The following is a 27,556-nucleotide window of genomic DNA, read 5'->3' on the forward strand; positions in this document are numbered from 1 at the left end:
TGGGACATGCTTGCCAAGGGCTGGCGGCGCGCTGCGGCCGCGCCGGGCTAGGCGGGCTCTCCAGGGCGCGGCCGTCTGGAGGAGGGTGTGTCCCTCGGCAGAGCGAAAGCTCGCTGGGGAGGAGGGCGGGGGTGCTTGGGGAAGACCGGCAAGGTTTGGGAAGGTGAGATGGTGTGGCGGATGCAGCGATCCGGGAGCAGACGCGATGGAAGTAGTGAACCTCAAACCAGCCATGCCCCGACCCGGCCCAAAGACAAAACACGGTACATCCCGGGCAGCCACTGTTCCGCCTTCTGCCACTGTGGATCAGCCTGCACCGTATCCATAAAATCTGTCCCGCAAGTACTCTTTTTATCCGACTTTTTCCACACAGCATAATTATTTAAAAATTCATCCCTGATTTTAAGTATAGTTCTTTCCTTTGCATTCCACTGTATGGGTATTCCAAAGTGTGTTCAATTGTTTGCCAGTTGGTGGACCTTTGGGTTGTTTTTTGGATATTGCAACTGTTGTGGACGTTCGTGTGCAAAATAAAATGACTACAAAGAACTGGACTTCCGTAGTGCCATGCATCGGCACCAGGAGGTCCTCGCCAGCCATTTGCGGACCTGCTACCCATGTCTAGCCCTATTCTCCCCCCAGCCCAGTCCTGAGCTCGAAGGCTCACTCACCCTGCGCAACCACAGATCTTGAGCACACAGGCTGGGGCACAGAAGCCAGGTTCACCTTGCTCATTTTCAACCATATACGCCATTATAATTCTCAGAATACACCTCATAGCGCCACGTAACCACAGGTCAAAGCCGGAAGCCAGTTCCATCTTCTTGCACTCCTCCATCATTACTACGCTGCCTCAGTCTCTCACCTGGGATACTACAATTGTCCCTGTTTGTGCCCTTGGCCTGTACTTCCTTGTTTCCATAGAGCAGGGAAGGGGGTCCTTGTAAAGCCCAAATCAATCATGAAATTTTCCTGTTCTCAATTCTAGTGACTGCACTACAGAATAAAATCTCATGTACTTAGATGGCCAAGTTTAGATGCTTAAAAATACATGGAGTGAATTTACCCTTTAATCCAGGGTTTGTGATGAAAATACAACAGCTATTGCAGAGCAAATTTCCATTTCTTCTCTAAAAAGGCCTCAAGGTGTTTTTGGCAGGATTATCCTTATTGGATCAAGAGAAAGACTGGATAGAAGAGAGGACGGGGTCCCATTCGTAGGAGTAAGGAATGGAAAAAGAAAAACCACGTGCACTTTAGCAGGTCGCCGAGATGGCAACTTTGATATGGTGACTCTCAAAGGTGACTGGTCTGTGAAATAAATATAAGGGTTCTTCTCTAATACCAGAGAGGAATTTTGCCCTTCTCCCATATCCTTTGCTTTCCTCCATCTTAGACCAAGGAAAGTAAGTTTTTATTCTACTTATTCCAGGTGTCTTGTACCTTTTTCTGCTCTCCCCATTTCACAGTCAGACAGACATTGAGTCTAGTAATTCACACATACACAAAACTTATTTTGAACTTCATTCTTTACAGCTATTTTAGACAAAAATACATTTTCCTTTAGTCTATTCAACACATCTCCCAAAACGACCATATAAATTTTCCTGTCACAAGGAATGTCTGACTGTAAAGCAGCACCCTTCAACCAACAATCTGGTGGTGGTGGAGACACCCCACCTCTGTACTGTCCACGACGGTGGTCCCCAGCCACACACGACGACTGAGCTCTTGCATTGTGGCCAGCGATCCTGAGGAACTAAGGTTTTAATGCAATTTTAGTTAATTTACATTTAAATAGCCACATGTGGCTAGTGGCTACTGAATTAGTGTAAAACTGTCAAGGAATGTATAATGAGTGAGGGGAGATTTAGACATGGGCATTTATAAAAACGTTATTTGTATCCTGGGGTATTTATACATTGTTAATATAAGCCCTTCCCCCCTCTCCCATTCAAATAATCCTCTTCTTGGGGAAAGTTTTTTCAGGATTTTTCTAACACCCCGTCATCTGAAAATACAAACTCCTTGATCCAGTTACTCCTTGCCCATTTCACCTGGCGTCGAGTTTACATACTATGAGTATGTTAGATGGGAGTGTGGACATGCCACTTACATATAATTCAGCTAACTCAGTGCTCATTCCAGGAGGGCAAAGACTCTTCTGTTTTGTTCACCTCTCTGTCCTCAGCTGGTAGAATAATAACTGGTTACAGAAAAGGTACTTCATAAATATTCACTGAATGAACATAGATTCAATGTCAGGCTGTTTCTTAGGTGCTCTGTGTAGATACCCGAGCAGTTAACCTTGCTGTAATTTAGTTCCTGCTGAATCTATAGCCGAAACTAATCAGAGAAAAGAATAGGTGCTGCCTCTTGGAATCTGGTGTGAGTCATGAGTGGTGTGACAAGGGCTGCAAACAGTTCTCGCGATCCTTCTGAGGCAAACCCAGATGAGGAACACGCTGAGACTCACGTGCCAGATGCCTCGACGAGACAAGAGGCTGTTCCAATAGGACCAAAGTTCCTGTTTGCTGGGAGCCCACTGATATTTAACGATGTCTGAGGAATGGCAGAAGCCACGTGCACAGTCACCAAATGAACAGCATTTTGCTTGTATGTAAAGAGCTGTGACTCTCTGTGGAAGGATTTTCCGCCTTTGCTGAATCTGCATACTTCCCCCTTGCATGTATTTTCTTATGTTTAATAAGGCAAAACTTGTAAGCAAAGGTTTCCCACACTCAGTGCATTCATGGGCTCTCCCTCCTGGATGAGTTCTTTGATGGACAACAAGCCACTGAGGTTTCTCTCCTGTGCAGATGTCCTGGTGTTTAATGAGACATGTCCTCTGAGAACAGACTTTCCAGTCACTACTGACAAAGGGAGTGCTGTGTGCCTGAGCTCCCTGGTGCGGTCTGAGGCCTGCCTCCGGATGAGGCTGTGTCCACATTCCCTGCATATTCTCCAATGTACAGTGAAACTGACCTGGGTGAAGCCTTCCCCACGACCAACACATGTGGAGGGGTTCTCTCCAGAAAGTTTTCCGGTATAAAATGAGACATCATTTATGCCACATTCAGTGCATCAGTGGGGTTTCCCCTCACCCCTTCATTTCTCATTATTTTTTCGTATAATGACTTCTGACTTCCTGGAAAAGGCTTTACCACATTCAGCACATAAATAAGGCTCTCTCCTGTCTGAATTTTCTGGTGTTGAGTCTGAACTTTGTGGTATATGCTGTTCCACACACACTGCTGTCACGGGGCTCCCCCCTTGAGGGGAACTCTGATGCTCACTGAGCGGGGACTCCCGATGAAGGCCCCTCCAGTCATTGCACCCCTGGGTCTTTGTTCCATGAGCTCACTGGTGCTTCCCAAGTGAGCCTTGGTGCTGAGCTTTCCGGCAACTCTAGTATGAACCTGCTCCGGCTCTGTCAGGAGAAAGGATTTCTATCTCCACCACACTAACAGGGTTCTAATTTCACAGCTTCCATTCTGACTGACTAAACTTAATTGCACAGTTTTTCCATGATTTTGCCTTAAAGGAAAAAAAATTATGCTGGCCCGGATGAACAGTATTTTGAAAGGCATCACGTTTGTGGCATTGTTCCATTCTCCTTAGACACCTTTGCTGTACAAGTGTCAGCGTCTGCTCTGCAGACAATCACCAACTTCCTCAACTTCCAGGAAAGGAAAGACCAGTGAATGCCCAGGGGCGCAGTGGCTCTTTAGTGTTGACTGCGTGATCTCCGTGCAAACAATCTTCAATAATGTTCCTTTATTTCTTGGACATTGGTAAAAACATGATACACAAAAATCAACTGGCAGAAATAGTACAGACAAGCTTGAATAATCCACAATGAAAAAAAATACAGACTGGCTGCTTTCTAAATGGTGCCTTGCAGAACATACAGGGTAAAAAGCAAGAAAGAGAACCTCGTTGTTGGAAGAGAAAATAGAGATGGAAGGGACACCTCATCTAAATCTATAAGGACAGCAGTCGCTCCACAAACCCTCCTAAAATGCCCATTATGTGGGGGCTAGAGTGCTGGTGTTGGGGACATGAACATTTCCCTTATTCTCACTGAGCTTACATTCTAGTTAGGGAAAATAAAATAAAGTAAAAAAACTGGGAGAGGTGGTTGGAAGGAGAAAAGGAGTCAGAAAGCAGTGGAGGAAATGAGGATATATCATGGTGAGCTCAAAGAGGCGGGGATTAAAGAGAGTGAAGAATTCAGGTTTGTTCCTCAGTTATTTCGCTTGAGTCAGGCGGTACGTGGGAGCTGCCTTTGAGAAGGTGGATATTACTGAAGCCCAGAATGGGAGGAAATGAGTGGACTTTTGAAGCATATAAGCACTGAGATTTTTATTAGCTATCCAAGTGCCAAGTACCCAGGTGGATTTACATATGTTGAGACTGGGCTTCAGAGGACAGAGCATGTGGGAAGTGTCAGCATATAAAGGATAAAAGACTGGCTAAGATCACGTTCAGAGAAGGCAAGAACTGAAAGAAAGTGAAGGCATAGGACCAAGATTTTAGTCATTCAAATAGTCAGACTTCCAGTTTGGAAAATTCCACTAAGGGGAAATTAACTGACTACACTGATTAAGAATATATTTAAATACTGGTTTGGAACAAATATCTCAGAGAGGCAATTCAGAATATTATTGTACCCTCAGTATTTGATTTCAGCATATCTGTGATACTCCTGTGTGGTCAGTCTGTTTCTACGAGGTATCCTTTTTCTACAATCTGTACAGCACCCACACTAGCTTTCCCAAAGCACTGATTACACGATTAGAGAGAAACTCTTATTCTCAATATGACCAGCTTTTGTCTAGCTGGGTGCATGTTCTCGTTCGTTCCTAGAGAAATAGGGAAAGATGAGAAACAACAATCATTCAAGAATTTTCAATAGGGCAGTGGCCCTCGCAGAGTTCTCCAGAAGCACATGTGCCTCTAATGGAATAAAAAAAACTATCACCTTTTTCAGGCGCATTCTGTGTGCTGCACCTATACAGACATCGCACTGGACATGTTCCCTTTCAGTCCTAACACCCTGACCCCTCATCTCGTAACCCACAGCATCTTCTCCCATGACTACGTTCAGGCCTCCGTGGTGGCACCAGTGAAGCAGCCTGAAGGACCACCTTCCTCCTGCTGGACAAGGACTCACGTCAGCTCCACCCTCAGTTTTTCCTTATTATTATTATTACACAGCTGCCACCAGATCAAAATTAAGACTACCCAGAGATAGGAAACAGAACAGTGATGAAAACCCCCTAACCATTCACCACAGCCCTACAAAGACTTCAATCACTAATGCATAAAACCCAGCCAGCCTGGTGATAAAAGCTAATGTTGCCTTAATTACCCCATGTGCCTGTTTCCACACCACTAGTTCCTGAAAACACCTTCTGATGTTGGCCTTCATGTAAAGGCTTCAGGCCAATACCTCGGCCGTCTCACTCGGCCCTGCACAGGTCCTACCATTCATGCCCCCATTCTTTGCCCTTTGTTATCTTCTTTAATTAAAAATCTAAACACACCTCCTACATATCATGCCACCATTCCCCATGCTCCCTGTGTAATTATAGGCACTAAAGAGTCACCACATGCCATCTACACTAATCATTTTGACATATAAATTCCCCCAGTTCTAGCAGCAATACCCTGTGTTCAAAACCTGTATTTGCCATACATTTGTCACAAGAATCTTTGCTACTAGGCAGTATTTCTTCGCCTCTCCTGAAATTCAGTGTTTCAGCTGTGAGTCACCAAGTACACTGCACAACAGTGTATCCTCTAGAGAACTTTATCAGCACGCCTAGACTTGAACCCTAAGTCTACAAACCAGACTCTGAGAGGACCAGGTCTTGATGCATGCGCTACACACACACACTGCAACAAAAGCCTTGGGTTCAAGAAATGTTTGATAAATAGATGGACACAGTGTTTTCAAAGCTGAGTTTCAACAGTCTGGTCTTGAGCAAACGAGAATTAAGAGAAAGAAGGCGCTAGGACCTTCTGGGGCGGTCAGAACCATGTCGTGGAAGAGAACTCAAGATGAAAAAAAACCACACGTTATATATACATATAACACATAAATGGGAAGAAAACACTAAAATCACACACCTGTTCCTAAATTCCTATCTTACTTGATGAATGAGCAGCTGTAGAGAGCTTGATCTTTCTGGAAGGATGTTCTCTTTCTGCTTCTGGGGACCCAGCCTCTCTTGGACCTTCCGACCTCACCATCCTTCTCACTTCACCACTGCTCTATCTTAACCTACTTTATTACATACTAATGGTTGGAAACTGTTAGAAGAATCTAAACTTAAAAAAAAAAAAAAGGAAGGTGGAGGTAATTTTCTTACAGGGAAAGTGATTTTAGCTCCTCGAACAGAAAGTCAGAATTCATTTGGGAGTTTCTGTGGAGACAGAAAAATATATAGCATAAGTCCATAGGTCAGAAAATATTCAGGAAGAAGCAAATGTGGTAGTCTTGATAAAAAATAAAAGTTTAACTCACCAGAAGGAAGGGAAGATTTAAGGATTATGAGAACAGAGCAAGATACAGAAAACAGAACCTTTGGACAATTCCAGAGCAAAGAGAAATGTCTTAGTCTATTCATACTGCCATAACAAAATAAACAACAGAAATTTCTCCTATTTCTGGAGGCAAGTCAGTCCAAGATCAAGGCGCCAGCAGACGTGGTGTTTGGCGAGAGGCTGATTCCTCAGCCGGAGCCTCACATGGCATTAGGGCTGAGGCGTCTCTTTGGGCCCTGATGGGCTAATTACTTCTCAAAGGCTCTGCCTCCTAATACTAATACCTTGGAGTTTACGATTTCAACATACAAATTTTCAGTGGAACACAAGACATTCATAGCAAGAAGCTATGAAACCATATAAACACAGAGATAAGCTAATGGTGTGGGCACAACATCCAATGGCGGGTTGAGAGTTAGGAAGGGAAGTCACTCTTTCCTCAGGGAGCAGGAATATGACCAGTTAGAAGACTGTTCTGAATTCTAAGACCTGCTTGGAGTGAGGAGTGGAGATGGAATTTCACAGCAAGGGAGGTGAAAAAAATAGGCAGAGACACTGTGACAATGGACAAAAAGGAGATTTGAGAAATGTAGGATGAAGAGAACTGGGTGAAAAACAACAACAAAATCAAGATGTACCTAAAATAAACAGGGATCTGGTGGGATCAGCTCTCAGAATACCAAGGGGTGTATTCCCCCCTAGACTCCTCCCAAGAGAAGGCTCTCTCATGGGAAGCATTCAAGGAGCAGCCGTCTACACATCCTCAGACACGCATAGTTGGGGAGGCTTCTCTGACCGACCCGACTATGCCTTTCTCAGCTGCCCAGCTGGCTGGTTCTGCCCCGCTCACCCACACAGATCCGACTGTGGGCTTCATCTTCTACCATCCACGGCTCTTCCCTCGTTCCAACTTGAAGAGTGTGTTTGGCTTGCTGGCTTCATACCCTGTTGGTGGGAAATAACGAGAGACTTAGACCTGCGGGATTGGGCTGGGATGTCAAGATGGGAGAATACTACATTTAGGGACTAGACAGTGTTCACATCAGCAAAGCAGAGACTTCTGTCAAGAGGGGGAACATTATGTATGCTTGTCTGACGCCAGAGGATCTGAGGAGCCACTGCTGAGAGCACTGTGGACATGCCAGAGATTTCAGCAGCTGGGAGAAAAGGCCACCGAAGGGGGCCCCCTGGTGACACAGGGGAGCTGTCCTCACCCACTGACACCAGGTCGCTGTAGTTCTCCAACATCACGTCCCGGTATAACATCACACCCTTCTGAGTGGGGGCCAGGAGCTGCCCTCCCCCCCAGGGGAAGTCCACGGCCACATCGTTGATTAACAGGGTTTCCTGTGATATCCTGCTGCTGTCCACTATAGGTGTTTGTCCACTCGTTGCTCCAGAAGGGACATAAAGGAGGGCAGTTTGCTTATTTTCACCACATAGGCTGCGTCAACACAGGCAGTTTTCAAAAACAACATGCTAAAGAAGGAAAATACTATTGGAATAGTCTGCAATTTTACATTCAGTATGCCATTTATCCCACAAAGCAGAAGTCTCTGTAATAAGTAGCCATTAAATCCTCTTGCTAATCAAAAATCATACATACACCAACATTTGTTTGCCAAACACTATTCACAGGTGGGGTAACATCAGGATTAATAAAACATTATTCATCAAGGGCCTTCCCAGACTTGGTGAATCAGAATCAACCATGCAGACACAACAGATGCTAGAATTACAAGGGATAGCACATTTAATAGTGTATTTGAAATATTTTAAGGAATAAAGTATTTTAAAATGTCTAAAAAACTAGGATCTATAAAGAAACAAGCAGGCACATTTGGAAAAAAGTCTATCTGAAGAAACACACACACTTGTACATTAAAAGCACATCAGAGAAAAAAGGGGAGTCTACACACATAAACAGAATCAGAAATAAGAAAAAATCACTACAAACACAAGAGAAATACAAAGAATTATGAGAGAATACTACGAAAAATTATATGCTAACAAATTGGATAACCTAGAAGAAATGGACAACTTTCTAGAAAAATACAACCTTCTAAGGCTGACCCCGGAAGAAACAGAAAATCTGAACACACCAATTACCAGCAACGAAATTGAATTGGTAATCAAAAAAACCCTAAAAAGTCCACTCCAGAACTACTAGAACTAATAACTGACCAGCAAAGTTGCAGGACACAAAACCAATACACAGAAATTTGCTGCATTCCTATATAGTAATGATTAACTAGCAGAAAGAGAAATCAGGAAAACCATTCCATTCACAATTGCATCAAAAATAAAATACCTAGGAATAAACCTAACCAACGAAGTGAAAGACCTACCCTGAAAACTACAAGACACTCATGAGAGAAATTAAATAGGACAACAATAAATGGAAACACATCCCATGCTCATGGATAGGAAGAATTAATATTGTCAGAATGGCCATCCTGCCTAAAACAATCTACAGATTCAATGCGATCCCTATCGAAATACCAACAGCATTCTTCAACAAACTAGATCAAATAGTTCTAAAATTCATATGGAACCACCAAAGACCCCGAACAGCCAAAGCAGTCCTGAGAAGGAAGAATAAAGCATAAAGCAGGGGGAATTACACTTCCTGACTTCAAGGTCTACTACAAAGTCACAATAATCAAGACAATTTGGTGATGGCACAAGAATAGACCCACAGACCAATGGAATAGACTAGAGAGCCCAGATATCAAACCAAGCATATATGGTCAATTAATATACAATAAAGGAGCCATGGACATACAATGGGGAAATGACACCCTCTTCAACAACTGGTGTTGGAAAAATTGAACAGCTACATGCAAGAGAATGAAACTGGATTATTGTGTAACCCCATACACAAAAGTACACTCAAAATGGATCAAAGACCTGAATGTAAGTGATCAAACCATAAAGCTCTTAGAAGACAACATAGGCAAAAATCTCCTGAATATTAACATGAGCAACTTTTTCCTGAACGCATCTCCTCGGGCAAGGGAAACAAAAGCAAAATTGAACACATGGGACTACATCAAACTTAAAAGCTTCTGTACAGCAAACAACACCATCAGCAGAACAAAAAGGCATCCTATAGTATGGGAGAATATATTTGTAAATGACATATCTGACAAGAGGTTAACATCCAAAATATATAAAGAACACACATACGTCAACACCCAAAAAGCAAATAACCCTATTAAAAAATGGGCAGAGGATATGAATAGACGGTTCTCCAAAGAAGAAATTCAGATGGCCAATAGGCATGTGAAAAGATGCTCCACATCGCTAATTATCACGGAAATGCAAAGTAAAGCCACAATGAGATATCACCTCACACCAGTTAGGATGGCCAACATTGAAAAGACTAGGAACAACAAATGCTGGTGAGAATGCAGAGAAAGGAGACCCCTTCTACACTGCTGGTGGGAATGTAAATTAGTTCAACCATTGTGGAAAGCAATATACAGGTTCCTCAAAAAACTAAAAATAGAAATACCATTTGACCCGGGAATTCCACTCCTAGGAATTTACTCAAAGAATACAAGTTCTCAGATTCAAAAAGGCATATGCACCCCTATGTTTATTGCAGCACTTTTTACAATAGCCAAGATACGGAAGCAACCTAGGTGTCCATCAGTAGATGAATGGATAAAGAAGATGTGGTACATATACACAATGGAATACTATTCAGCCATAAGAAAGAAACAAATCCTACCATTTGCAACAACACGATGGAGCTAGAGGGTATTATGCTCAGTGAAATAAGCCAGGCGGAGAAAGACAAGTACCAAATGATTTCCCTCATTTGTGGAGTATAATGATGAAGCAAAATTGAAGGAACAAAACAGCCACAGATTCACAGCCTCCAAGAAGGGACTAGTGGTTACAAGGGGGAGGGGTGGGGGAGGGTGGGTGGGGAGGGAGGGAGAAGGGGACTGAGGGGTGTTATGATTAGTACACATGGTGTGGGGTGGTCACGGGGAAGACAGTGTAGCACAGAGAAGACAAGTACTAACTCCGTGGCATCTTACTACACTGATGGACAATGGCTGCAATGGGATATGGGGGGGACCTGATAATATGGGTGAATGTAGTAACCACATTGTTTTTCATGTGAAACCTTCATAAGAGTATATATCAATGACACCTTAATAAAAAAAAGAAAGCCCATCAAAGGTATTAAAGGCATAACTGGTGAACGAGAAATTACCCAAAAGGCAGCACAGAGCTCCTGTGGTCAGGCAGAATATTCCCTAAGACTAGGTAACTCGCAGAGGGACTGAGAAGCCACTGAGCCCAGTTCTGCTGTTATGGTTTATTAGTTCATGGATACAGATTGACACCAGCCAAGGCAACCAGCACAAAAGTCAGAGTCCAGGAAAGTTCCAGACGTGGAATCCCAGCTGCCCCTGACAATGGAGTCATGTGGGCAGTGTTGCTTTGTGGCATCAACATGACAGGAGGCAGGGGGCACTGGCACCCGGGCAGGGTCACCTGAGCCTGGGCATCCAGTCTTCACTGCGCTTGACCCCTACAGCCTGGTAGGACAGGTAGGACGCCTTTGTGCATGTTCCCTCCCCAGCCACTCCCGACGCCACGTGACCCACAGCGCCCACCCTGAGTCACACTGAGTGACGCTCCACCCGTCTCCTTCGCCTGATCTCTATCCTTTTAACAGTAAGTGTGACCTGACTGCGACAGAGTTCTGTTCTTATTATGTCACACTCAGGCTTTGCGATTAAATATCAAAGCTCTGTGTCTGAGCTAGTTTGAACCGAGATCTGCCTGGCACAAGTACATGACCTTACAGTGGCTGTATTCCCTTACCAGATCCCCCCTTAACCTCCTAAGAACACAGCTCTCTTGCTACTTCCTTTAAGGAGTTTACTACCCAGAGGCCCCTTGGAGGAGCGCCAATCAGACATACAACTTGAATTTCTGAAATTACCTAACATTCAATGGCACACAAAACCACTTTTTCCCATGAAGACAGAAACACACAAACTACAGGCTCCACGCTTTGCCCCCAAAGGAGCAGACCCGACGCCGGGACTCCTGGCTCTGCAGCCCAAACTCTGGAGCTTGGGGGAAAGACTCCAAGGGCAGATCAGCACTTCCTGGCCATCACCTCGTTCCCATTTGCCACCACATGGCCACATGTCATGCTGATGAGCTCCCTGTGACTCCACATCCTCCAAGTTCACAGGAGGACGGACCTCACCACCCAAGCTGCCTCTGCCATCACGACGATCTGGTCAGGGCCCTCATTCCACGACACCACACAGGAAAAGGCGCGCAGCTACCTGCGGTGACACCCATGGGCAGAAATCGGTGAGGGCAACTTCTGAGAGACGCCGGGATCCACTCCTGTAAAAGTCAACTGTCCCTTCCCCGCAGGCCTCTGCGGTCCTGAGGCACAGCTGCTGAGCTTCCGCTTTGCTTTTAAGTCTCAAGTACTTTCAGTACAATGAATCTCCTCTCTTACCTACAGTGGCTACATCTTAACCACTGTCCCCAAAGGCACCAACTGCTTTTCCAGAAAATCCATGCGTCTCTGTGTGTGCTTGTGAGATATATGCATGGAGATATACATGTATAATACTTACACATCTAAAACCAGTCCTTGAAGAGAGATTTAAGCTTATTTGAAGGACTGAAGGGAAAGTAATGTTCACCAGGTGTGTCCAGCCACCGAGGGGTCCTGGGCCTCCTTAAAACTTCAGCCTCTCAACCACAGACACACATGGGCCTCCCCAGAGAATGACCACACGGACCTGTACAAATCCTCAAACCTGGAAAAGACATCACCATTCATGGTGACCTGCCCACTCCATCAGTTAGCCGATATAAATTTCCAAATTTGAATGGTATTCATTAACAAATACACTGTGGGCTGAACTCTTCTCCCAAAATCTCTATGTTTAAATATATACTTCAGCACATTGTTTCTTTGGAGGTAGGGTCATTAAAAAGGGTAGTTAAGATAAAAGTGAGATCATCAGGGTTGGCCCTAATCCAATATGACTGCTGTCCTTCAAGAAGAAATATGGACATAGAGAGGGTAGACCATGTGAAGACACAGGGAGAAGAAAGCCATCTGTGAGCCAAGGAGAGATTCTCAGAAGAAACCAACCCTGCTGACACCTTGATCTCAGATTCTAGCCTCAAAAATCGTGAGGGAAAAAATCTGCTCCTTAAGTCCCTCAGTCGTGGCACTTTATGATAGCCCTAGCGAACTAATACAACACCCTCAACTCCAGTTCTCCATCACTGAGCCATACAAAGCAGAGTGACCCGCTGAGACCCCCAAACCCTGACCTCTAACCCAGCACACCAAATTATGCAGTTACTGCTTGGCAAACAGCACACTTAATACTGTTAAGTACAATTTTTATGAAGGCAAGAGTGTATAGCAATCTACGATATAAATTGGTTTGGCCTTATTCAAGAGGGCAACCTGGAATTACCTATCCATTAACATTTTTTACCTGGGATGCCAGCCTCTGAAAGGTGAGTTCAGCACCTGATCTTCAGGGGTCAGGGCAAGCCTGGGCAGCCCATTTAGGGGCCCTGACTGCTTATTTCAGTGCGAAAGATGCCATGACTGCCACGATAGAATGTGAAGATTGACAAGAAGTAGAGAGATCTGAAGTCTGAGTTGAAGACAAATCCATTCCTGGTTCTTTGCTTTACAGTATCTGTCCTGAATCCATCCTGTTAGACGCCATTACTTGGCATGTTTTATTCATCAGTATATCCCGGTGGGTACCTGCGTACGAAACGGGTCTCCTGCGGCAGCCGCAGGAGACGCAGCCGCCATATTGAAGAGTCAGTAGGTTCGCGAGCGCCGCTAGGAGGAGCTGCTCCCGCGTCTCAGTCCTTGCTCCGGCCCGCATTCCCGTCCCCGCACGGAGCGCGGCGGAGCCCAGATGGTGGACCGGCGCTGTGTTCGGCTGCGCCTTCCTCCCGGCGCGCAGGCCCTGGCGGCCCCGGCGATCGGCCCGGACTTCGAGCCGCCGCCCCGGCCGGACCTGCGCTCGTCCAGCTCTGCCGCCTCCAGCCTTGCACCGTCGTACCTGCTGCGGAGCGTCCAGAGCGGGCCCCGCTTCAGGGGTGAAGGCGACAGCGACGGCTCTGCGGGCCGGAAGGTACGTGGCCGCCGGGCCTGGAGGGGGCGCGTGGACCCCTGCCTCCGCCTGCGGGCGCGGCGGACCGGTGAGGGGGCGGGCGTGCGAGGGGCTCGGCCGCGTTCCCGGGGCCGGGGGGCGGCTGACGCGGGTGGGGGATTCGCGGGGCCCGGCCTGGGGCCGCGCCGCCGACCTGCCACTGCCGCGCGGGCCGGCGTCGCAGGCGAAGGGGGCGGGCCGTGCCGCGCAGACGGGGAGGCCGGCGGGCGTCTTGCCGTGTGCGCCGTTTTCCGTCGGCGGCCTCGGGAGCCAGGGCCGGGCGAGCCGAGGGTCGGGTGGGACCCGCGGAGGGGCGGCGGGGGAGAGGCCGCCGGAGGCAGCGCCTCCAGGGTTCACAACTGTTTCCTGAGGCTCCTGTCGGCCTTGTCATTTGGGATTACCGGTTCCGTTTCCTTGCTGGTCATTGGTCTGTTCACATTTTCTGTTTCTTCCTGGGTCACCCTTGGAAGGTTGCATTTTCCTAGAAAGGTGACCATTTCTTCTAGGTTATCCTGTTCGTTACTATATAATTTTTCATAGTATTCTCTAATCTTCATATTTCAGTGGTGTCACTAGTGATTTTTCCTTTCTCATTTCCGATTCTGTTCATGTGCGTAGGCTCTTTTTTTCTTGATAAGTCTGGCTAGGAGTTTATCTGTTTTGTTAATTTTCTCGAAGAACCAGCTCCTGCTTTCATTCATTCTGTTGTTTTATTCTTCTCTATTTTATTTATTTCTGCTCTAGTCATTATTATGTCCCTCCTTCTCCTGAGTTTGGGCCTCATTTGTTCTTCTTTTTCTAGTTCAGTTAAATGTGAGTTTAGACTGTTCATATGGGATTGTTGTTCTTCCCTGAGGTAGGCCTGTGGTGCAATATACTTCCTTCTTACCACCGCCTTCGCTGAGTCCCACAGATTTTGCGTTGTTGAATTATTGTGATTATTTGTTTCCATGTATTGCTTCATCTCTGTTTTTATTTGGTCATTGACCTACTGGTTATTTAGGAGCATGTTGTTAAGCCTCCATGTGATTGTAGGCCATTTTGTCGTCTTTGTGTAATTTATTTATAGTTTCATACCCTTGTGGTCTGAGAAGCTGGTTGGTACAATTTCAGTCTTTTCGAATTTTCTGAGGCTCTTTTTCTGGCCCAGTATATGATCTATTCTTGAAAATCTTCCATGTGCACTTGAGAAGAATGTGTATCCTGCTGCTTTTGAGTGGAGAGTTCTGTAGATGTGTAAGGTCCATCTGTTCTAATGTGTTGTTCAATGCCTCTGTCTCCTTACTTATTTTCTGTCTGGTTGATCTGTTCTTTGGAGTGAGTGGAGTGTTGAAGTCTCCTAGAATGAATGCATTGCATTCTGTTTCCCCTTTCAATTCTGTTAGTATTTGTTTCACATGTGTAGGTGCTCCTGTGTTGGGCGCATAGATATTTATAATGGTTATATCCTCTTGTTGGATTGACCCTTTTATCATTATGTAATGCCCGTCCTTGTCTCTTGTGACTTTCTTTGTTTTAAAGTCTATTTTGCTCAATACAAGTACTGCAACACCTGCTGTTTTCTCCCTATTAGTTGCATGAAATATCTTTTTCCATCCCTTCACTCTTAGTCTGAGTATGTCTTCGGGTTTGAAGTGAGTCTCTTGTAGACAGTATATACATGGGTCTTGTTTTTTTATCCATTCAGTGACTCTGTGTGTTTTGATTGGTGCATTCAGACCATTTACATTTAGGGTGATTATCAATAGGTATGTACTTACTGCCATTGCAGGCTTTAGGTTCGTGGTTACCAAAAGGTAAAGGGTACCTTCTTTACTACCTAAGAATCTAGCTTAACTCACTTAAGTATGCTATTACAAACACAACCTAAAGGTTGTTTTTTTTTTTCCCCTCCTCATTCTTTGTATATTAGGTATGGTGTTCTGTACTCTTTGTATGCCCCTTTTTATTACCTCTGGTGACAGCTATTTAACCTTAGGAATGCTTCCATCTATAGCAGTCCCTCCAAAATACACTGTAGAGATGGGTGGTGTGAGCTAAATTTTCTCAGCTTTTGCTTATCTGGAAATTGTTTAATCCCTCCTTCAAATTTAAATGATAATCGTTTCTATTTTTATCTTTTATTCAGTTGTTATAATTTTTTGTATGATTAATCTACAATTTCATGAGCAACATTATGTTTACTAGACTCCCTCGATCGTCAAGTCACCCCCACATACCGTTTACAGTCAGTGTCCATCAGTGTAGTAAGATGCTAGAGAATCACTACTTGTCTTGTCTGTGTTGTACAGCCCACCTGGTGCCCCCCCCCACATTATGTCTGCTAATAGCAATGCCCCTTTTTTTCTGCTTATCACTCCCTTCCCACACCCATCCTCCCCAGTCCCTTTCCCTTTCGTAACTGTTAGTCCATTCTTGGGTTCTGTGATTCTGCTGCTGTTTTCTTCCTTCAGTTTTTCTTTTGCTCTTATACTCCACATATGAGTGAAATCATTTGGTGCTTGTCTCTCTCTGACTGGCTTATTTTACTGAGCATAATACCCTCTAGATCCATCCATGTTGTTACAAATGGTAGGATATGTTTTCTTCTTAATGGCTGGACAATATTCCATTGTGTATATGTACCACATGTTCTTTAGCCATTCATCTACTGATGGACACGTAGGTTGCTTCCATTTCTTAGCTATTGTAAATAGTGCGGCGCTAAACATAGAGGTGCATCTGTCTTTTTCAAACCGGGCTGCTGCATTCTTTGGGTAAATTCCTAGAAGTGGATTGTTGAGTATTTTTGCATGTATGTTTGTCAGCGATATTGGTCTGTAACTTTCTTTTTTTGTGGTGTCTTTGCCTGGTTTTGGTATTAAGGTGATGCTGGCCTCGTAGAATGAGTTTGGAAGTATTCCTTCTTCTTCTACTTTTTGGAAAAGTTTAAGGAGGATGACTATTAGATATTCGGTACATGTTTGATTAAAGTCAGCGGTGCAGCCATCTGGTACAGGTGTTTTGTTCGTAGGTAGTTTTTTGATTACCAGTTCAATTTTGTTCCTAGTAATTGGTCTGTTCAGATTTTCTGTTCTTTCTCGGTTAGCCTTGGAGGGTTGCATTTTTCTAGAAAGTTGTCCATTTCTTGTAGGTTATCCAGTGTGTTGGCATATAATTTTTCATGGTATTCTCTCCTAATTCTTTGTGTTTCCGTAGTGATTTTTCCTTTCTCACTTCTGATTCTGTTTGTGCGTGCAGGCTCTCTTTTTTTCTTGATTAGTCTGGCTAGGGGTTTATCCATTTTGTTTATTTTCTCGAAGAATCAGCTCCTGCTTTCATCGATTCTTTGTATTGTTTCATTCTTCTCGGTTTTATTTATTTATGCTCCAATCTTTATTGTGTTCCCCCTCCTGCTGACTATGGGCCCCATTTGTTCTTCTTTCTCTTGTTGTGATAGTTTTCAGCTTAGACTGTTCATATGGGATTGTTCTTCTCTCCTGAGGGAGGCCTGTATTGCAATATACTCCCTCTTAGCACCGCCTTGACTGTGTCCCACAGATTTTTGCCTTGTTCAATTTTTTTTTTTTGTGAGGGCATCTCTCATATTTAGTGATCAAATGGTTGTTAACAACAATAAAATTCTGTATAGGGGGGTCAGTACTCATTGCACAATCATTAATCCACCCCAAGCCTAATTTTCGTCAGTCTCCAATCTTCTGATGCATAACGAACAAGTTCTTACATGGAGTACAAATTCTTACATAGTGAATAAGTTACATGGTGACTTGTTCAATTTTTATTGTTGTCATTTGTCTCCGTATATTGCTCGATCTCTGTTTTTATTCGGTCATTGATCTGTTGGTTGTTTAGGAGCATGTTGTTAATCCGCCACGCGGTGGTAGGCTTTTTCATTTTATTTGCGTAATTTATTTCTAGTTTCATACCCTTGTGGTGTGAGAAGCTGCATCGTTTTTGGGGGCTCGTCCGGGATAACTTCGGAGGTGAGTATAGGCATCCGAGCCTGCCTTTTCCTTCACTGTCCTTATAGAAGGAAGCCGTCTATGGCACACAACATCGGGCGCTCGTCAGCCACTTAAATGGGACTAGCCCGGCTGCCGATCTCAAAGTCTCGAGCGCCAGGTTCCCCTGCGTCTCCCTCAGTGGATCCCCCGTCTCCCTTGGGAGCCGGGAAAGTCACCTGAGTGGAGGCCAGGATTCCCCTTCAGAGGCATCTCCTTGGACGCCAGGGACTGAGGAAGGCCGTGGGCACCTGCGAGAGCCTAGGCTGAGGATGCGCTTCAGCGGCTTCCCAAAGGCCCGCGTGTCTGGGATCAGAGCCCGAGAGCCCGACTGGGTATCCATGAGGAGTGTCTCTCTTTCTGTCTGCCTGACTTCCAGCCTGCTTCTCCGGGCCGCCCCAGCCTCTGGGTGAGGCAAGGGTGCTCTTTACTTCCTTTACTCGCTCGATGTGTGCCTCTGACTTCGTCAGTGCCACGGACCCCGATGCTCAGCACCGCAAGGTAGGAGATCCATGCTTCACTCTTATTCCTGACGAAATGCTGTACTTTTTATCTCATAAACATGTGTCTGGTTCGTTGAAGAATGCTGTTGGTATTTTGATGGGGATTGCATCGAATCTGTAGATTGCTTTAGGCAGGATGGCCATTTTGATAATATTAATTCCTTTTAGCCAGGAGCATGGGATGAGTTTCCGTTTGTTAGTGTCCTCTTTACCTTCTGTTAAGAGTGTCTTGTAGTTTTCAGGGTATGGTAGGTCTTTCGGTTCCTTGGTTAGGTTTATTCCTAGGTATTTTATTCTTGTTGATGCAATTGTGAATGGAATTGTTTTCCTGATTTCTGTTTCTGCTAGTTCATCATTAGTGTATAGGAAAGCAACAGGTGTCTGTGTATTAATTTTGTATCCTGCAACTCCGCTGAATTCAGATATCAGTTCTAGTAGTTTTGGAGTGGAGTCTTTAGGGTTTTTTAATGCACAATATCATGTCATCTGCAAATAGTGATGGTTTGACTTGTTCTTTACCAATCTGGATGCCTTGTATTTCTTTGTTTTGTCTGATTGCCGTGGCTAGGACCTCCAGTACTATGTTAAATAACAGTGGGGAGAGTGGGCATCCCTGTCTCGTTCCTGATGTCATAGGAAAACCTTTCAGCTTCTCGCTGTTAAGTATGATGTCTGTGGGCTTGTCGTATATGGCCTTTATTATGTTGAGGTACTTGCCCTGTATACCCATTTTGTTGAGAGTTTTTATCATGTATGGATGTTGAATTTTTTCAACTGTTTTTTCAGCATCTGTTAACGTGATCATGTGGTTTTTTTCCTCCTTTTTGCTGAGTTGGTGGATGATGATCATGGATTTTCTAATACTGTGCCATCCTTGCATCCCTGGAATAAATCTACTTGATCGTGATGGATGATCTTTTTTATGTACTTTTGAATTTGGTGTGCTAATATGTTGTTCAGTATTTTTTTTTTTTTGCTCAGAACTACTTTTATTTTTTGTCTTTTCAATATACAAAGTGTTTTCCACACTATACATGCAGCACACACACGCACGCACACACACACATACATATATGTATGCATAAAGATAGAATTTTCCTTTAAAGAACACAGGAAAACTAAAAATTGCCATTGCAAATCTGAACTGTTAGCATCTGGAGCATATAAAATGTGTGTTCATCTGGTTTTTTTTTTCACAAGGCTCCCCTGGTCTCAGTGAAGTGGCCAATTGGAGTTTGTCTCCTCTTCTCTCTGGTCCATTGATTTCAGCCTGTCCGTACTGATTCTAGACTTTCTAGGTGGTTCACAAACAGCTCAGGTTAAATTAACTTGAGGACAGTGTTTGAAAATGCAGAATTACTCACGCTTCTTTGTGCCTGTTCTTAAGCATTGTTTCCAGAAGATGGATCTTTTTAATTCCAGTGAGCTAATCTGCTGATGGCTCTCAGTAACAAGAAGTGTATTGTGTGAGCTGACTGGAAAAATAAAGAGAAGGAAGAAAATTCTTTGTAGCACGTTGCCTTTGCAAAAGTAACATCTCTGGGGCATTGAGTAAGAGTCTGGTCTTCACCAGTCTATCTAAGGTTGGTCCTATAACCTCCATTGAAAACTTACCTTCATGAGTTCATGTTTGATAGGAAGAACTTATGATAGATACATGCTAATAATGCTTGTTGTGTATTTGCTGTGCAATGGGAATTGTGCTAATCATGTTAAATTGTATACTATGAGGTTGGCTCAGTTATCCTTCCCTATTTTAGAAGTGAAGAAACTAAGGCTATTCAACAGTTAATCTGTGGCCTTATAACAGTAAGTGGAGCACTTATGTTAAATTTAGCTGTATCTTACCACAAAGGTAATGGTATTAACTCTGATGCTCTTCCTTCCTTCCTTCATTTATTTATTCATTTTTAATTGTTATCATTAATCTGCGATTACATGAAGAACATTATGTTTACTACCCTCCCCCCTTCACCAAGTCCCCCCTGCAAACCACATTACAGTCACTGTCCATCAGCATTGGAAGATGTTGTAGAATATCACTACTTGTCTTCTCTGTGTTGCCCAGCCCTTCCCATGTCGTCCCCCCCACATTATACATGCTAATCGTAATGCCCCCTTTCTTTTACCCCCTTATCCCTCCCTTCCCACCCATCCTCCCTAGTCCATTTTCCTTTGGTAACTGTTAGTCCATTCTTGGGTTCTGTGATTGTGCTGCTGTTTTGTTCCTTCAGTTTTTCTTTGTTCTCATACTCCACATGTGAGTGAAATCATTTGGTGCTTGTCTCTCTCCGACTGGCTTATTTCACTGAGCATAATACCCTCTAGCTCCATGCATGTTGTTGCAAATGGCAGGATTTCTTTTCTTCTCATGGCTGGATAATATTCCATTGTGTATATGTACCACATGTTCTTTAGCCATTCATCTACTGATGGACACTTAGGTTGCTTCCATTTCTTGGCTATTATAAATAGTGCTGCGATAAACATAGAGGTGCATCTGTCTTTTTCAAACCGGGCTGCTGCATTCTTTGGGTAAATTCCTAGAAGTGGATTGTTGAGTATTTCTGCATGTATGTTTCTCAGCGATATTGGTCTGTAACTTTCTTTTTTTGTGGTGTCTTTGCCTGGTTTTGGTATTAAGGTGATGCTGGCCTCGTAGAATGAGTTTGGAAGTATTCCTTCTTCTTCTACTTTTTGGAAAAGTTTAAGGAGGATGACTATTAGGTCTTCAGTACATGTTTAATTAAAGTCAGTGGTGCAGCCATCTGGTTCAGGTGTTTTGTTCTTAGGTAGTTTTTTGATTACCAGTTCAATTTTGTTCCTAGTAATTGGTCTGTTCAGATTTTCTGTTCTTTCTCGGTTAGCCTTGGAGGGTTGCATTTTTCTAGAAAGTTGTCCATTTCTTGTAGGTTATCCAGTGTGTTGGCATATAATTTTTCATGGTATTCTCTCCTAATTCTTTGTGTTTCCGTAGTGATTTTTCCTTTCTCATTTCTGATTCTGTTTGTGTGTGCAGGCTCTCTTTTTCTCTTGATTAGTCTGGCTAGGGGTTTATCCATTTTGTTTGTTTTCTCGAAGAATCAGCTCCTGCTTTCATCGATTCTTTGTATTGTTTCATTCTTCTCGGTTTTATTTATTTCTGCTCCAATCTTTATTGTGTTCCTCCTCCTGCTGACTATGGGCCGCATTTGTTCTTCTTTCTCTTGTGATAGTTTTCAGCTTAGACTGTTCATATGGGATTGTTCTTCTCTCCTGAGGGAGGCCTGTATTGCGATATACTTCCCTCTTAGCACCGCCTTGTCTGTGTCCCACAGATTTTTGCCTTGTTCAATTTTTATTGTAGTCATTTGTCTCCATATATTGCTTGCTTGATCTCTGCTTTTATTTGGTCATTGAATCGTTGGTTGTTTAGGAGCATGTTGTTAATCCGCCACGCGGTGGTAGGCTTTTTCATTTTATTTGCGTAATTTATTTCTAGTTTCATACCCTTGTGGTGTGAGAAGCTGCATCGTTTTTGGGGGCTCGTCCGGGATAACTTCGGAGGTGAGTATAGGCATCCGAGCCTGCCTTTTCCTTCACTGTCCTTATAGAAGGAAGCTGTCTATGGCACACAACATCGGGCGCTCGTCAGCCACTTAAATGGGACTAGCCCGGCTGCCGATCTCAAAGTCTCGAGCGCCAGGTTCCCCTGCGTCTCCCTCAGTGGATCCCCCGTCTCCCTTGGGAGCCGGGAAAGTCACCTGAGTGGAGGCCAGGATTCCCCTTCAGAGGCATCTCCTTGGACGCCAGGGACTGAGGAAGGCCATGGGCACCTGCGAGAGTCTAGGCTGAGGATGCGCTTCAGCGGCTTCCCAAAGGCCCGCGTGTCTGGAATCAGAGCCCGAGAGCCCGACTGGGTATCCATGAGGAGTGTCTCTCTTTCTGTCTGCCTGACTTCCAGCCTGCTTCTCCGGGCCGCCCCAGCCTCTGGGTGAGGCAAGGGTGCTCTTTACTTCCTTTACTCGCTCGATGTGTGCCTCTGACTTCGTCAGTGCCACGGACCCCGATGCTCAGCACTGCAAGGTAGGAGATCCATGCTTCACTCTTATTCCTGACGAAATGCTGTACTTTTTATCTCATAAACATGTGTCTGGTTCGTTGAAGAATGCTGTTGGTATTTTGATGGGGATTGCATCGAATCTGTAGATTGCTTTAGGCAGGATGGCCATTTTGATAATATTAATTCCTTTTAGCCAGGAGCATGGGATGAGTTTCCGTTTGTTAGTGTCCTCTTTACCTTCTGTTAAGAGTGTCTTGTAGTTTTCAGGGTATGGTAGGTCTTTCGGTTCCTTGGTTAGGTTTATTCCTAGGTATTTTATTCTTGTTGATGCAATTGTGAATGGAATTGTTTTCCTGATTTCTGTTTCTGCTAGTTCATCATTAGGGTATAGGAAAGCAACAGGTGTCTGTGTATTAATTTTGTATCCTGCAACTCCGCTGAATTCAGATATCAGTTCTAGTAGTTTTGGAGTGGAGTCTTTAGGGTTTTTTAATGCACAATATCATGTCATCTGCAAATAGTGATGGTTTGACTTGTTCTTTACCAATCTGGATGCCTTGTATTTCTTTGTTTTGTCTGATTGCCGTGGCCAGGACCTCTAGTACTATGTTGAATAACAGTGGGGAGAGTGGGTATCCCTCTCTTGTTCCCGATCTGAGAGGAAAAGCTTACCGCTTCTCGCTGTGAAGTATGATGTTGTCTGTGGGCTTGTCATATATGGCCTTTATTATGTTGAGGTACTTGCCCTGTATACCCATTTTGTTGAGAGTTTTTATCATGAATGGATGTTGAATTTTGTCAAATGTTTTTTCAGCATCTGTGGACGTGATCATGTGGTTTTTTTCCTCCTTTTTGCTGAGTTGGTGGATGATGTTCATGGATTTTCTAATACTGTACCTTCTTTGCAATCCTACTTGATCATGAGCTCTTGAACCTGCCCCTTGATCCCCAATTCCACCTTCTAGTTCTGAGGCCTTGCCCCAAGCAAGCATCTTTCCGGGTATGTGACTGATCCTGGGGAGACCAGGCCCCAGAACTGTCCACTGCTCTTTGGTGCTCTGCCCACATCCCCATCACTGGAAGGACCCAGTGGGAGTTCGTGACTCCATCCCCCGAACTCCTTTTCCCCTGTCTCCCTTTCCTGGAGTCCCTGGCCTCAGCCTCCCGCTCCAGCGTCATTCCTGGGGAATCGGCCACTCCCCCTAACCATGAACGCAGTGTCCACTCGGGTTTGGCAGCTGCACCACCCCATGAGCCCTCACCGGTCTGGCTCCCACAGATGTACTTGACACTCATGTTCCGTGTGAAGGGTTCCTGCCTGGTCAAACCCTCAGTCTGCCTGGCCCTGCTATGCCCTGCCTTCCTGGTGGTCGTGGTCCGCGTGGCTGAGTACCGCAACCACTTGTCGGACGTTCTGGCTGGCTTTCTTACCGGGGCAGCCATCGCCACCTTTCTGGTGAGCCACCTTCCCATCCATCCCTGTATGGCAGACCCTTCATCAGCTCCATGACCCAAGAGGCAGGCCTGCGTGATGGTGGAGAGTATGGACCTGGGGCGAGTCTCTCAACCTTTCGCTGCCTGGAGGTTTTCGTCTGTGAAACGGGATGATAGGAAGAGGGCCAAGCAAGTGAAGCACTCGCTTTGAGCACAGAATTGAAGGAGGCGCAAACCCACTCAGTAATCAAGATAAATAATATTGTAATGAAACCGTTTTAAAAATCAAAATTAATGTGAACAACTCCATGTCCAAAAATACTGAAATTTTAAATGCAGACAGTATCCGATCCTGCTCTTGCACAACTTGGCCTTACTTGCCTTCCCCTTGTTCCCACCCTTTGGACTAAATAACAGTACCTACCTCTTGGTAAAATGGAAAGAACAGTGGTGCCATATAGGAAGCGCCATAAAAATGTTAGCTGCTTTTGGAAACCTGAGCCTCAGTTTCCTTATCCGAAAAATGGGGATGGTATTTATACAACTCCTACTTATTGGCCTCAGGCCTCAACATGCAAAATGCTCTCTGCCCCAGGTCACCTGTGTCGTGCACAACTCCCAGAGCCGGCTGCCTTCTGGCCGAAGGCTCTCCCCCTGGGAGGACTTGGGCCAAGCCCCCACCATGGAGAGCCCCCTCGAAAAGTTTAGTGTGGCCCAGGTAAGGGGGGCTGGGGGCCGCTCCCCGCTGGAGAGGGTGGTAGGTGGAGGGGGACCAGGGAGGCAGGAAGTTAGGCAAGAGATGGGGATCTCAGGGCCATGGGGGGGGGTGGGCAATGACTCATCTCTGCAGGCCTAGGTCCTGGGGGACAGTCCCAGAAACAAGTGCCCGTCTCCTCTCTCCCTCCCAAGGGGACATGATTAATCCTGAGAATCCTGGTTGATGTTTCCATTGGGCTTTCTTCCCAATACGCCCCCTCGTGGTTGTGGCCGGCAGGGCCTGGGGGGCCGCTAGCCCCTTCCCTCTGCCTCTTTGTCTCAGAAACCCGAGGCCTGCAGGCCGCATTGGACACCGGCATGGCTCACCCCACCCAGTGAGTGTCGAAGGAGTGGGGGGTAACCAGGGGGGACTTTCAGATGGCAGTCACTGCCGCAGAGGTCTCCCCTGTGTTCTCGTGGTCCCTTCCCAAGCTTTCTGATGCCCTGATCTCTGCTCCCTGACCCTCAGAGCCGCAGAAGTGCACCCGCCATGGCCACCTGATCCCCAGCTGCGTGTCCTCCAGGGCTCCAGCCATGTGTTCGTCGCCCTGTGTGCCCCACCCTCGGTTGAGGTCTGAGCCGACACCGCTGCCCCTGCCTGTGCCTGCACCAGCTCCCAGCCAGGGCCCCTCACCCTCCTCCCCGGGGCCTGGGGGGCCAGGTGGGGGAGGCGGACGTGGTCGGAAGCTGCTGCTGCCCACACCTCTACTGCGGGACCTGTACACCCTGAGCGGACTCTACCCCTCCCCTTTTCACCGGGACAGCTTCAGCCCTTACCTATTTGCCAGCAGTGACCACCTGCTGTGAGGCCCCACCACCCACCCAGAACCTACCCGCTCCCCGTTTTTCCCCTGCTATGCGTGTGTGTGCGTGTGCCGTGTGAGTGCCAAAGCCCCCTGTCCCCAAACCAGCCAGGCAAAAGGTATCAGTGACTGGCTGGAAGGACATTAGGGGGACCCTCCGCCTCTCTTGTCCTCCGGGACCATCCAAGGGGCATAACTAGGAGGTGGGCTTCTAGGGTGGCTCCTTTAAGGGCCAAAACCTGACCCTATTGGCAACTGCCAGCCAGTGGGAACCCCCAGTTCTCAGAATTCTAACCAAAAGGACTTTACTTCAGCCAATGGGAACCTGCCCCGTCAATTCTTAGAATCTCAGGCAGAGGGCAACTCCAGGCAGTGTTCAGCGTCTGAACAACCAGTAGGAGTCCTTGGTTTTCAGAATTTCTAAGGTGGGTGGGTATGATTCCAGTCAATGGGGGACCGCCAACGTCGTAGCACGTGCCAAGGAGAGGAGGAAGGTGGGGTCATCCTTTGTCACTGGGTCTTCTCAGAATGAGAATGCTCAGCAGGAGGGTGGGGGCAGGCTCCCCCGCGGCAGGGTCCTTGGGGCACCTATTCCTGTCTCAGCCCCGCCCCCATGTGCAACCTCTCACTGAGTCCCTCCTAACTCCCTACTTACGCAGGGCTAGCCCCAGTTCAGAGGTTTTTGGGGTTCAGGGTGCTGTGCTTCCCCTTGCCTGAGCCCGGGTCACTGTAAACCCTTCTGTTAGTTATTAGGGCTGTGGGAAGGGGCCTCTTTTTCCTGGAACCCACCCCTGTTCTCCACACCGTTCCCCATGCCTCAGCCTCATGCAGATGTGCCATTATAGAGGACATGGGTGGAGCAGAGAGGGCTCCCCCTCCTCGGGCAGCCAAAGGCACTGGGCAGAGGAGACACTGCCCCCGCTTTCCTGCTCCCTCCTCATCTTTAATAAAGACTTGTTTGTAACAGAAGTTTGGCCACCTGCCTTCCTTCCCTTGCAGGGTAGAAGGGTTGCAGGGTAAGAAGAACTTTAATCATGGATCTAGGTGTTGGTGAGTCTGGGTGTGGGTGTGTCTGAGGGCAACTGTGGAAAGGCATTGTGGGACCAAGGAGCTAACGACTTGGTTTTAAATCCTGACTCAGTATTTTCTGGTTGTGTGGCCTCTGGAAAGTTACTTAAATTCTCTGCTGGTTTCTTTTTTTTAATTTTTTAAATTTTGGTATCACTAATATATAATCACATGAGCAACATTCTGGTTACTAGATTCCCCCCATTATCAAGGCCCCACCACACACCCCATTACAGTCACTGTCGATCAGCGTAGTGAGATGCTATAGAGTCACCACTTGCCTTCTCTGGGCTATACTGCCTTCCCTGTGTCCCCCCTACATTATGTATGTGAATCGTAATGCCCCTTATTCCCCTTCTCCCTCCATTCCCACCCACCCTCCCCAGTCCCTTTTCCTTTGGCAACTGTTAGTCCATTCTTGGGTTCTGTGAGTCTGCTGCTGTTTTGTTCCTTCAGTTTTTGCTTCGTTCTTATGCTCCACAGATCTGTTCTTTTCTTTAACTGTCAAATGTGGACATCCCCACACAAACACACAAACATGTGGTGAGGGGCCTCACATGACTGTCTTTTCCAGGCATCTGGCCTCCTTCTGACCATGGCCATGGTGCAGAGGGCAGAGGGAATAGGGCCAGGGCACTAAGAATCTCCAAACCAAACCCCTAGCTGCATGGATGCAAGCAGGGGTTCTGATAGTGTTGTTGTGCTGAGACCCAACCTCTGAGGACCCAGTGGAGACCAGGGAGGGTAGGAGCAGGCAGGCAGCCACACAACAACACCCACCCCTACACCGTGCCTCTGCGGTGCTTCAAGATAGGCCACTCAGGACTCCGCGTCATCCAGGAACTAGGAAAGGGGAGTCGGCTTCCCTCCCTTCCTCCTTCATCCATTCAGCACTCTGGAGCAGCTACTGTGTGCCAGGTGCTGTTTAGTTAGGCACAGGGGCCACAGCAGTGAACAGAACAGATGCCAGTCCCTGCCCTCTGGGAGCCCACCTTCTACTAGGGAGAGACAGAGAATAAGCAAGGGAAGTATGATAGGTACAAAGCCACAATTCCAGATTTCAACAAGGTCTATAAACCAAGATCTCTTTCATAATTCATTTGTGGCAAATCCTGACCTGGACTGACATGTAGTTATTAAAGCTTTTATTAACTTGATGTGGATATCTTTATGTTTTGTTACAGACAAAGTGGTTGATTTTGAGATATTA

General features: G+C 45.9%; 1 protein-coding gene and 1 long non-coding RNA gene across 4 annotated transcripts; one reads left to right on the top strand and one right to left on the bottom strand.

Moving 5' to 3' along the window:
• Positions 1–4,814: 4,814 nt before the first annotated feature.
• Positions 4,815–13,327, bottom strand: LOC130682256 (uncharacterized). Of its 3 annotated transcripts, none has more exons than XR_008995483.1 (3): positions 13,062–13,327; positions 7,407–7,497; positions 4,815–5,154 (listed from the first exon to the last, which is right to left on the bottom strand). It is a non-coding gene; the product is annotated as an uncharacterized LOC130682256 (long non-coding RNA). The 3 variants fall into 3 exon arrangements; XR_008995482.1 differs by having other exon boundaries at positions 4,815–5,157; positions 7,403–7,497; XR_008995481.1 differs by having other exon boundaries at positions 4,815–5,160; positions 7,403–7,497.
• A 135-nt stretch (positions 13,328–13,462) lies between these two features.
• On the top strand, positions 13,463–26,241 carry LOC130682301 (uncharacterized). Its single transcript, XM_057496686.1, has 6 exons — positions 13,463–13,721; positions 17,770–17,987; positions 22,278–22,308; positions 23,565–23,741; positions 24,315–24,437; positions 24,945–26,241. Exons 1-6 carry the CDS (start codon positions 13,503–13,505, stop codon positions 24,975–24,977), a joined length of 801 nt encoding a protein of 266 aa, XP_057352669.1. The 5' UTR covers positions 13,463–13,502; the 3' UTR covers positions 24,978–26,241.
• The last annotated feature ends 1,315 nt before the right edge of the window (positions 26,242–27,556 follow it).

Source organism: Manis pentadactyla, assembly GCF_030020395.1.
Source record: "Manis pentadactyla isolate mManPen7 chromosome 15 unlocalized genomic scaffold, mManPen7.hap1 SUPER_15_unloc_1, whole genome shotgun sequence".
NCBI lineage: Eukaryota > Metazoa > Chordata > Mammalia > Pholidota > Manidae > Manis > Manis pentadactyla.

Excerpts from the sequence above, each read along its gene's own strand:
- LOC130682301 (XM_057496686.1), top strand. The coding sequence starts at position 13,503 with ATGGTGGACCGGCGCTGTGTTCGGCTGCGCCTTCCTCCCGGCGCGCAG. Across the intron at positions 17,988-22,277 it reads GGGACTGAGGAAGGCCGTGG|TGCCACGGACCCCGATGCTC; the intron begins GCACCTGCGAGA and ends TGACTTCGTCAG. Across the intron at positions 22,309-23,564 it reads CCGATGCTCAGCACTGCAAG|ATGTACTTGACACTCATGTT; the intron begins GTAGGAGATCCA and ends TGGCTCCCACAG.